At 42.8% G+C, this 12,393-nt stretch overlaps 1 protein-coding gene across 4 annotated transcripts in view; it reads left to right on the top strand.

Moving 5' to 3' along the window:
* Positions 1-12,393, top strand: part of ppfibp2b (PPFIA binding protein 2b) — a 254,599-nt gene that overhangs the window by 80,879 nt on the left and 161,327 nt on the right. For all 4 annotated transcript variants that reach the window (XM_078549397.1, XM_078549395.1, XM_078549396.1 and 1 more), the window contains one exon: positions 2,902-3,008. In XM_078549397.1, coding sequence (XP_078405523.1) covers positions 2,945-3,008 — 64 coding nt within the window. In that variant the 5' untranslated portion in view covers positions 2,902-2,944. The remainder of the gene's footprint in view (positions 1-2,901; positions 3,009-12,393) is intronic.

Here is a 12,393-nt window from a genome sequence, read left to right as displayed (position 1 = left end):
AACGCCTCTCTGCTGTCGTCCAGCTGATTAGGACAGCTCTCACCTGGTTCCATTTCTGACTATTTAGTTGTAACCCGAGAATCACTTGCAATAGCTTCTCTGTACACTAGTGACTCACCCCTCTCGGCCCCTTCACTGTCCTTGCGGGGCAGTGCTGTTGATAGGGATTTAAGCTAACTCGGCAGGGGTGTGGGAACCTAGAGAAAATATTAGAGAGGAATATCAGGGTGCACAAAATACTGGGAGGGACAGATTGCACTATTATAGAGAATAGTAAGTTAATAGGTGAAGTCAGGCTGAGGGAGAAAGTAACAAAATCTAAATCTAGTGTTGAATAGACTGTCTGTGTTTAAAGTTGACAAGGCACCGGGACCGGATGAATTGCATCCAATGATATTGAAGGAAGTGAAAGTAGAAATTGCAGGGGCGCTGACCAGAATTTGCCAGTCTTCCTTAGACCCAGGGGTAGTGCGAGAAGACTAGATAATTGCAAACATTACACCCTTGTTCAAAAAAGTTTAGAAGGATAAGCTCAGCAATTACAGACTAGTCAGTTTAACTTCAGTGGTAGGCAAGATTCTAGAAAGAATTATTTGGGATAGAATTAGTAGTCACATGGAAAAATATGGGTGATAAGGAAGAACCAGCATGGATTTCTAAAGGGGAAATCATGTTTAACTAACTTGCTGGAGTTTTTTGAAGAGGTAACAGAAAAGGTCAATGAGGGTAATGCTGTTGATGTGGTGTACATGGACTTTCAAAAGGCATTTGATACAGTGCCACACAACAGACTTGAGAAAAGTTATTGCTCATGGAATAAAAGGGACAGTAGCAATGTGGATACAAATTTGGCTGAAAAATATGAAGCAGAGAGTAATAGTCAATGGATATTTTTCGGGCTGGAGAAAAGTTTGTAGTGGAGTTCCCCAAGGGTCAGAATTGGGACCCTCTTCCTGATATAAATGATCTAGATCTTGGTGTGCAGGGGACAATTTTAAAGTTTGCAGATGATATGAAACTTGGGAGCGTTGTGAACTGCGACAAGGACGGTGTGGAACTCCAAGAGTATGTAGACAAGTTGGTGGAGTGGGCAGATAGGTGGCAGATGAAGTTCAATGTGGAGAAGTGTGAGGTGATGCATTTTGGTAGGGAGAACATAGACAATATAAAGTAATGGGTGAAATTTTGAAGCGGATGCAGGAGCAGAAAGACCTGGGTACATGTGTGCATAGATCATTGAAGGTGGCGAGAGCAGTTAATAAAGCATATAGTATCCTGGGCTTTATTAATAGGGGTACAACGTACAAGAGCAAGGAGGTTATGTTGAATTTATATAGGACACTCGTTAGACATCAGCTGGAGTATTGTGTACAGTTCTGGGCACCATATTATAGGAAGGATGTGAACACATTGGACAGGGTGCAGAAGAGGTTTACAAGAATGGTTGCAGGGATGAGAAACTTCAGTTACTAAGATAGATTGGAGAGGTTGGAACTGTTCTCCTTGGAGAGAAGAAGGCTAAGAGGAGATTTGATAGAGATGTTCAAAATCATGAGGGGGCTAGACAGAGTAGATAGGGAGAAGCCGTAGAAGGATCAATAACGAGAGGGCACAGATTTAAAGTGATTTGCAAAAGAAGCAAATGTGACGTGAGAAAATACTTTTTCACACTACGATCGGTTCGAGTCTGGAATGCATTGCCTAAAGTGTGGTGGAGGGGTTCAATCAAGGCGTTCAAAAGGGCATTAGATGATTGTTTCTGTTCAAACAATGTGCAGGGAAAAAGGCAGGGCAATGGCACTAGGTCATAATGTTCATTTGGAGAGCTGGTGCAGATATGATGGGCCGAATGGCTGCCTTTTGTGCCGTTAAAATTCTGTGATTCTGTCTCTAAATGATCACACTGCTTGTCTGACATTCAGCACTGACTAAGCAGAAATTTCCTCCAATTAAACACCCTGCAGACTAAAGCCACTGTCTTTGGACCTGCTTCAAATTTTGCTCCCTAGCTACCAAATTAATTCCTTTCTTTGGCAACTGTCTGAGCGGAACCAGATTGTTTGCAACCTTGCTGTCATGTTTGACCTCGATGGGCTTCTGACTATATACCTGTGCCATCACTAAAATCACCTATTTCTATCTCCATAACATTGCTCGAGTCAGTCCCGTCTCACATCACCTGCTGCTGAAACTCTCATCCATGCCTTTGCTACCTTGAGACTTAACTATTCCAGTGCACTCCTGGCCAACCACATCTTCCATTCCACGTAAGCTTAAGTTCATCCACGACTGCTACTGGATCTGAACTCGAACCAAGCCCTATTCCCCTATCAGTCCTCTGCTTGCAGATCCACATTGGCTCCCAGTTGAGTAACGAATCGATTTTAAATTCTTATCCTTGTTTTCAAATCCCTCCGTGGCCTTCACCCTATCTCGTGACCTCCTCCAACCCTACAACCATCTACATTCCTCCATTTTTTTTGTTTGAACATTTCTCTTTACCAGATTTTAAAATATTGGAAATTGGGGGAAAAAGGTTGTTTGGATGATGGCCAAGCATCATCCAATGGGTAATGAGTTTTTTTGCTTTCCAATTGGCGTAGAAAGGCAGTACGATACAAGGATGGATGTGTTGGCTCACTAATGGCTGGAACGTGGGGGCAAGTCATGTGATGAAACCTCCAGGAATACATTTAATCACAGTTGGCAACTCTACGTCTTTGACCAAGCTTTTGGTCATCTGCCCTAATATCTCTTTACATGGTTCATTGTCAGATTTTGTTTGATAGCTCCTGTGAAGAGCCTTATGATATTTTATTACATTATAGGTGCTATATAAGTGCAATAAATACAATCTTAATAACTTTAGCTCTGCTTTTGCCTTTATATTTTTTATTGCAGAGATAATCCTATCGGGTCTGGTTAAGGACAGTTGCTGGTCAATATGGCTTCAGATGCCAGTCACATGCTTGAGGCAGCTCTGGAGCAAATGGATGACATCATAGCAGGTAAGCACCTGATTAGAGAAAAATGATGGTTTGAAAAAAGTAGTGACTTTCGCAACCTCGGCATCGCAAAAGTGCATTATAATCAATTACATACTTTTGAAATAACGTAGTTTAGAAAAGATAGCGGGCACTTGGCGCACAGCAAGCTTCCACAAACACCATTACGATAATGACCAGATAATTGTACGTATTAATAGTAATGTGTACTAGGAAATAAATTTAGACCACTCTCCAACCACCACCAACCCCCCCCCCCCCCCCCCCCCCCCCCCCCCCCCACCGCCCGCACTTAAAATAGTATAATAGGGTCTCTTCCATCTACTCGAGAAGATGGAATGGGCCTTTAACATCTCATCCATAAGAGTGTTCATCTCTCCTCCTTTACGACGCTCCTTAAAATCGACCTCCATGACCAAGTTCTGGTCACCTGCAAAATATCTCCTTATGTAGCTCAGTCAAAATTTGTTTGATAATGCTCCTGTGAAGTGCCTTAGGAATTTTTACTAGATTAAAGGTGCCACGAAAATGCAAGCTGTTGTTTGATACCTTGCCACATTAGAACAGGGGACCAAGAGCTTGGTCAATGATGTATGTTTTAAAGAGCATCCTAAAGGAGCAGTAGAGAGGCAGAGAAAGGGTTAGGGAGGGAATTCTAGAGCTTGCGACCAAAATGGCTGAAGGCACTGCTACCAATGATAAGACCGAATGGAAGTTGGGCTGGCGAGTTTGCAAACGATTAGAATTAAAGGAGCGCAGAGCTCTTGGAGGCTTGTGAAACTAACCTTTGAATGGGTCATATTTGAACTGGCATGTGTTTGCTTATAAAGCCCACGTATACAGTGTGTATAGAAGGTTAGATCATGGGCCTAGTGTGACCTCAGAAACCATGGCAATAATTGTTGATTTGTGCTGAATGGGTGAAAGGGGGTGTTTCTGAGCATGTGCTGTGACTCCCTTTTGAAGTGTATGTCTTCAAATCGCGCTTCCCGGGGTGATCCGATTTCTGTATTTGATGTCTTGCTACATGTTATTTCTGTCTCTGTATTCATTTTCTGCATCTTTTTATGTTGGGTAGTGGGCCCTGGCCTTTCAGAAGATGGGACAAAGGAGGAGGGGTGATGAGAGTCCCTGGGAGTGTGTCAATATTTGCTGGGATCTCCTACAGAGAAGTTGGAAAATGTTGTCTCGTGCATTATGCTGATTTACGTTAAACTAATATTTCATTGATGGTCTTGGCAGAACATGGTATTCTATAATTCAAAGAAATGAAATTGCTTTCTGAAAAAAAAGGCTTAAGATCTGGTTCCTTTGGCAAACTTCCCCCTGCTATTTAGTACATACGTTAGTAAATAAGGAGAAACTGTTTCCACTGAGGGCGGGATCACTAACCACTGGATAGATACAAGTTTAAGGTAAAAGAGCTGGACGGAGATTTTTTTTTAAGCAGAGAGGAGGTGTGATCTGGAATGCACTGCCTCGAAAGGGCGATTGAAGCAGATTCAATCATAATATTCTAAAGGGGATTGGATAAGTAGTTTAAAGAAATAATTTGCAGGAAAGAGCGGTGGTTGGGATGCATGGAGGGGGGGAAGTGGGACTAAATTAGATAGCTATGGTCCATTTAGCCTCCAGTGCTATATTGTTCATTGTATGTTTCTATGAGTATGCAGTACCCATTGTGTGAACAGCCATATTATTATTGAGGAGTAGAAATAAGATGTAGGAGCAGAAGTAGGGCATTCGGCCCATCGAGTCTGCATTGACCTCCTGTTTCAGAATACAGTAAATAATGACGGGCTCTTTATTTGGAGAGACTGAAGTTGTGTCAAGTACAAACATACCAGAACTTTTATGGGCAGTAAAGTAGGCAGAGTCTCCCTAGGCAATGTGTATTAGGCATAGAAGCAAAACAATTTAACACCTCAGTAAGCACCCTCTGCAACTCCTTTCTCTTCTCCCCACCTTTCTCCTCTTCCTAAACCAGTTAGCTCTGGAGAAGTTGAGTAATGGCAGGTCTGTGATTCATTCTAATTCTATGTAGAAAGCACATCACAGGAACAGGCCATTCTGCCCAACTGGTCTGTACTGGTGTTTATGCTCCACACAAGTCTCCTCCCATACCACCTCGTCCTGCCTTATCAGTGTTAGCTTCTGTTCCTGTCTCCCTCCTGTATTTCTCTAGCTTCCCCTTAAATGTATCAATACTATTCATCTCAACTACTCCATGTAGTAGCAAGGTCCACATTCTCACCACTTTGTGTAAAGACGTTTCTCCTGAATTCCCTGTTGGATTTATTAGTGATTATCTTAGATTTATGGCCCTAGTTTTGGTCTCACCTACAAGGGGAAATACCTCCTCTATGTCTACATAAAAATTGAATTAACTTGCACCAAGTCCCATTCCCCTTTCACCCCTGTGCTCGTTGAGCAACACTGGCTCCTGAACAAGCAACGTCTCAATTTTAAAATTCTCATCCATGTTTTCAAATCCCACCGTGGCCTCATCCCTCCCTGTAATCTCCTCCAGCTCCAGAACCCTCCGATATCTACCTTCTAATTCTGGCCTCTTGAACATCACTCATTCCACAGTCTTCAGCTGCCTAGGGCCTAAACTCTGGAATCTCTTCAGTCTACCTCGCTTTCCTCCCCGAAGTCAATCCTTAAAACATACCTCTTTGATAAAGCGATTTGTCAACTGACCTTATGTGGCTCAGTGTCACTTGATTTTATAATGTGAAGCACCTTAGGATGTTTTATTATGCTGAAAGTGCTGTATTGACATAAGTTGTTGTCTACCCTATCAAACCCCTTCATAACTTTAGAGCCCTTTTATCAGGTCACCCTTTAGACTTCACTTTTATAGGGGAATGCATTCTAGCCTGTTCAGTTTTTCCTAATAGGTATAAACTCGGTTCTGGTATCATCCTTGCTGATTGCAAATGGACAGTGAGGAGATATGAAAGAGGAAAGTTAGCCTGCTCCATTTACTGACGCTTGCCACTGGCAAATCCATGAACTGGAGAGCGTGTCGGGTCCAAAGCATTCTCAATTTTGTTTGTGACTTGTGATCTGCAAATAGAAGAGACATGTCAGAAAGTCGATGTTGCCAATTTCCCTCAATGTGACACAGGATTCAAAAGGTTCAAGCCTCACTTCAGGGGCATGAGCACATATTCTAATGCTGGCATTTGCAGTGCAGCACCGAGGATGTTAAACCAAGGCCCCGTCTGGTGGATATAAAAGATCCCATGGCACATTTTGAAGATGAGCGGGGGAGTTCCCTCCTGTGTCTTGGCCAACATTTATCTCTCAATCAACATCACAAAAACTTATCGTCTGCTTCTTATTACTTTGCTTTTTGTGTGATTTTTCTGTCTGCAAATCGTCTGCCACGTTTCCTACTTCACAACAGTGACTGCACTCCATTGGCTGTAAAACACTTCCTGAGGTCATGGAAGGATCAAAGCTCAGAGATACAGTCAACTCCTGTTAATCCAAAATTGCTTTTGGATTAGAAAAACTTCAATACTCCAGTTCAATTTAAGCAACTTAAATAAAACAGCACGGCAGACCTTTAGTGAAAAATAAATTGGATTCATGGATCATTTCGAATTAGCAGTAGTAGTGTGTTTTCCCCCCCTCTCTCTCTCTCTATTGCCCATGGAGGATGTGCTGTTATATAGCGGCCGGAGTGTTCCCGATAAAGTGTGAAAGGGAAGGCTGATGAGAAATGTGTGTTAGGCACGGACCCAATGAGCTAAATGGCCTCCTCCACTGCATCATTCTACTGTGATTCTATGATATACAAATGTTTAATTTTCTATCTAAAACATGGGCCCAGTTTGAGTCGAGTGTAGAAGAATGGGAGGTGATCGTATCAGGGTGACCTCTTGGGGGGTGGGGCAAGAGTGCCAGGGTTTCTGGCGAACTTGAGAGCGGTGGGATTTGGAATGGTGAACCTGTGAGATTGGGCAGTTGGGAGCAGTGCATACACGCAGATGCATGCTGTGCAAGTGCAAAATTTAAAGGCCAGAAATACATGCAAAACGTTGGCAGCCATGCAACCTGGTAAAATACAACCTGGGACACAGGGCAGTCACCTCAATTACTGGGTGTTCCTGTAAAATTAGGGACGCCTAGTCACCCTGGATCATATTGAAATATAGAAAATGCTTAGAGGGCTTAACAGGGCAAACGCTAGAGAGGCTGTTTCCCCTGCTTGTGGAGTCTAGATCATGGGGTCCCGGTCTAGAATGGCCAACCCCTTATTTTCAGGCTGAGATGAGGAAAAATTTATTTACTCAGAGGGTTGTGAATCTTTGGAATCCTCTACCCAAAGAAGCTGTGGACGCTCAGTGTTTGAGTATATTCAAGACAGAGGTCAATGGATGTTTCAACATTAAGGAAATAAAGGAATATGGGGATAGGTTGGAAAAGTGGAGTTATGCTAAAAGATCAGCCATGATCTTGTTGAATGACAAAGCAGGCAAGAGGGGCAGATTGGCCTGCGCTGCAGCTGCTAGTCCTTATGGTAGCTGACAGTCTAGTAGCATTGCTGCAACATTAACGGCCTTCTCCTCTCTATCCTTAGTCAAGATTTTAAAATTCTCAACCTTATTTTCAAAGTCTTGCCTCCCCTCCCCTCTCAATCCATCTCTGTACCATTATCCAGCTCTACAACCCTCTGAAATCTCTGAGCTCCTCCAACTCTGGTCTCTTCTGCAACTCTGATTTTAATTGCTTCACCATTGGCAGCCATGCTTTCAGTTACCTGGATCCTAAGCTCTGCAATTCCCTCTCTAAACCACTTCTCTCTCTACCCTCTGTCCTCCTTTAAAATACTTCTTAAAACCTACCTTGTTAACCAAGCTTTTTGGTCATCTGTTCCTAATGTTACTGTGGTAAAGTGGAGCGCTATGTACCTTTAAGAGAATGTAGTTAGTTGGCCATGTGACTGTATTGACCAATCGCTACACAGCATGGGCTAATTTGGTAACTGTAAGTCTAGAGCTGGAGGTGATTGAAGAAGCACACATTGTGTTAGTGTCCTGTTCTTAATTCCAATAAACCACCAGTGTTCGTTCAGTTACTCGGTCTCCCTGCCTGTTTTGTTTCAAGCACCAATTAATGTGGTAACATCAAGGGCACAGCTCACGTTCGCTGGACAAAGCGAAGCTGATAACCTAAAACGTAAAAGTTACCTTATCTCGCTCGATTGTCAAGCAAAATTTGATGCCACTTTCATGAAGTGCCCATAAGTCACTTTTGCTTTGATAAAGATGTAATATAAATGCACACTGTGTTGTACATGCGCAAATGGAGAATATCTGGCTGTGCTTGGTGACCGTCACGGAAAGCCATTCAGCAAGGGAGATTAGAGGCCATCCCTTCCCTCAGAACTTTCCTCTCTTTCCCTGCTGAAGGCATTGATAACTTTTGACAGACCCAGTCCCATGGATGCTAATGTTGCTCTTTGATACTTGACCCATGCGTCAAAGTTCATGTGTGTCTCTTGATGATGTCGTCATGTCATTGATGTTGTATTACTGGTGCTTTGCAGCTGATCATACTTACAGCAGGAGTCATTCCATAAGCTATTGCAACCAGGAAGCATGGCTGACTTCCCAGAAGGAAAAAAACAGTTCGGACCAGTACTCATATTTCCCAGTCTTTACTGGTGTTCCATTTTAAGGTATACCGGACCCATTCAGACCAGTGTTCTTATTTCCCAGATTTTACCGTTTTTTCATTCTGGGTTTCCTTCCTCCAGTTATGGGGACTGTAACCCCTGACCTGGATGAGAATCACAGTCTGCTGAGAGGTAATCAGTTAAGCTTCCTTAACGAGTTGGACTCTGGCTCTGCATCATCCACTGCTCATAATGCTATCAAATACTCACTGCGCAGGGTTACCAACATCACCAAGTTTGTTGCCTGCATGAAAAGGTTTCAGCCTGCTAGATTGGGAGTGGAGTTAAGCAGGGTAAGATTCCTCCTTTCAAGCATTTTGGTTCCACTTCCCTTCAGACCAGTGCTACAGTTCCGGCCTCATTGCGGACATCTTAATGATTCCTGGTTTATGTTCCTCCCTGCGTCATTCATTTCATTTTCTCCAAGCTTCTGTTTGAGCCTTCACTCATTGGCTGAGGCACAACCAGGAACGGTAGCATAGTGGTTATGTCCCTCGATTAGTAATCCAGGAACCTGGATTAATGATCCGGAGACAAAAGTTCCTATCCCACTATGATAACTGGGGAATTTAAATTCAGTTATATAAATAAATCTGAAATTAAAAAGCTTGTATCAATTATATTAACCATGAAACATTGTTGTAAATCCCAACTGGTTCATTAATATCCTTTAGGGAAGGAAATCTGCCTGGATGGGTTTGAAAGAGTTGTCATGGTGGGGACCGTGGCGTGCTTATTGCTTTGTATCACACTGGAGGAAGCATTTCCTTTGATAGCGAAAGCAAAGTTAACAAGCGCAATATCATTTCAGTGGCAGTAAACCTCCTCACTGGGCTGAATCAGTCTTGATTTAAGATTATGATAATGATACCCATGTCATTTATAAAATAGAAAGAAATCAGATTTACCCTACAGAAAAGCAGAGAAAAATCTATTAAAAAAACACTGGCAGCACATTTAAAAATTGTTCTATTATTCCAAAATATCCGATAGTTTTAAGATTGCATGACATTTTGTCCAGTTGTAAAGATATATTTTCTCATAACTTATTGCTGCTTCTTAAACGTCTAGGTCTTTCTCATATTCCACCCCCCCCCCCCACCCCCCCCTCCCCCAAAACCAGCTTCCTAACTGGAATCTAGACTCATTTTCAAACTGGCAGCTTTAAAGGGACCTCTCCCTGGGAGATGACTTCATTCGGCACTCTGCTTCTTGTATTCCTGATCCCCTTGGAGTAACAACCTGTTGCTGGTAATCCCAATGATTTTCTTGCTAAGGCAGGGGCTTCTGATTTAATTCTACAGAAACAGCCTGGACCAACCTTGAAACCTTCCATGCCTGCGTCATGGTTTTGGAATCCCGGATAAATGGGAGAGCCGTGAGGAGACAGTGTGCCAGGTGTTCTGGTGCAGCAATGCATTCACCCACTTCATCACTTCCTATTCTTCATTCTCTGACTTGCCATGTGCAGCCAACAACAACTTATATTTATATAAGCCCCTTTACCATAATAGGATGTCCAAAGGTGCTTCGCAGGAGCTTTATCAGAAAAAAAATTGACACTGAGCCTACAGACCAGGGCATATGACCAAAAACTTGGTTAAGGAGGCAGATTTTAAGAAGCATCTCCGAGGAGGAGAGAAGAGTGATGAGGTTTTGGGAGGGAATTCCAGACCTTAGAGTCCAGGCAGTTGAAGGTGTGTTTGTTAGTGGTTGGTCGATTAAAATTGAGGATGTGCAAGAGGCCAGCATTAGAAAAGTGTAGAGATCTGGGAGGGTTGTAGGGCTTGAGAAGATTACAGAAGTAGGGAGGGCCAAAGCCCAGGAGGAATTTGGAAATGAGGCCAAGAGTTTAAAATTGAGGCATTGCTTAACCGGGAGGCAATGTTGGTCAGCGAGCACAGGATTGATGGGTGAACGGGACTTGGTGCGAGTAAGGACACAGGCAGCAGAATTTTGGATGATCTTAAGTTACCGGAGGGTAAAATGTGGGAGGTCAGCCTAGAGTGTGCTGGAATAGTCAGGTCAGGAGGTAACAAAGACAGAGATGTGGGTTTCAACAGCAGATGAGCTGCGGTAACCACATTAAATCACAAAATTAAACCTCCCAGACTCGACAACCAGTGACTTACAATTCAATTTTAGAGTTCAATCATTGAGTGTTGCAGTACTGTTGTACCAGGTTGTTTGACTAGATTTTGTGACTAGTGACCAGTGTTGGATTTCATTTCAGTGTCCCTGTTGTTTTCAGTTTCAGCACCAGTCAGGGTCATTTTAGAGCAGAACAGTCTGTGCTTTCACTGAGTGATGCACCAGGGTTACAGAAGGGACCACTCAAAAGGAACCTATGCTCCAGATTGCTATCCTAGCAGTTCCTGTTGGAGGCTGTAATATTGGGATCTTGCTAGACTATGGTGTCTCCTTACCCAGGGCATGATGGTCTGCTTGATATGGTGCATTCAAAATAAGAAGGGGTTGTGATGAGGGGCAGTCAGACTGAAGTGAATTTGCAAATAAATTTCCATATTGTTAAGTGTGAGGTCGTGAATTTTGGTAGGAAAAATAACGAGACTGCTTTGAGTCTAAATGGGGTAAAGGAGAAGAGAATCTAGGGGTACAGATACACAAATCACTAAAAATAGCAACACAGGTTAATAAGGCCAATTTTATATTTTAAAAAAAGCAAAACCAAGCACTGAGGTTCATTGCTTTTCGATTCTATCCCTCTAACAGAGAGGTTACATTGAAACTTGAGGTTAAACTTTGAGTACCGTGAACAATTCTGGTCTCCCACATCATAAACAGAATATAAAGGCGCTGGAGACGATACAATAAGATTTACAGGATTGATAACAGAACCCAGAGGTTACACCCATCAGCAAAGCCTTTTTTCTCTGAAAAGAGAGGGCCAACGGGTGAGGCTTCAGTTTTTAAAATTATGAAGGGATTTGATAGGATTGACGAAGAGGAGATGTTTCCACTTTTGGAGAAATCTAAAATCAGAGGCCATAAGTATAAGATAGTCACTAATAAATCCAATAAGGAATTCGGAAGAAACTTCTTTACTCAGATTGGTGGGAGTGTGGAACTTGCTACCACATGGAGTGGTTAAGATGAATAGTGTAGATGCATTAAGGGGAAGCTAGGTAAACACACAAGGGAAAAAGGAATAGAAGGATATGCTGATAGGGTGAGATGAAGAGGAGTGGGAGAAGAATCTTGTGGAGCAAAAGCACCAGCATGGACCTTGTTGGGTCAAATTAGCTGTGTAGGAACAGTAAACTCATTGAGTGCAGTAATCTCTACTGCATCACGACTCTTCCAGAAACCCATGCGCATGTTTTTCATTCCTGGCTGCCCCTCGGTATGATCAATCACGTCATTGTGCTGGTTTCTCCTTTGATTTCTGATTGACCTTCATGGCCGAAATCTCCTGATCCAGCTTAAGCACAGCAAGTCCTAATGCTTTATCTTTGTGCTAGAGGCTAAGCCTCTTGACGCTGATCTACGCTTTTATCTTTATTTTCTCGCTGGGCCATCTTTGCTGATCCTCTGAAGCTTTTTCAGCACCACCAAAGTTTCCCTGACTCTTGTTCTCTCCTAGTGTGTCATTCTTTCGTTGTTGGTTCTCTTCTGCACCCATTGCAAGACCTTCCAGGCTTCAAATGGATGACAACAAATCCGTTACATTTTATA

Source organism: Cetorhinus maximus, chromosome 9, assembly GCF_964194155.1.
Source record: "Cetorhinus maximus chromosome 9, sCetMax3.hap1.1, whole genome shotgun sequence".
In the NCBI taxonomy this organism is placed as follows: Eukaryota; Metazoa; Chordata; class Chondrichthyes; order Lamniformes; family Cetorhinidae; genus Cetorhinus; species Cetorhinus maximus.
This window is presented reverse-complemented; position numbering and strand designations above follow the sequence as displayed.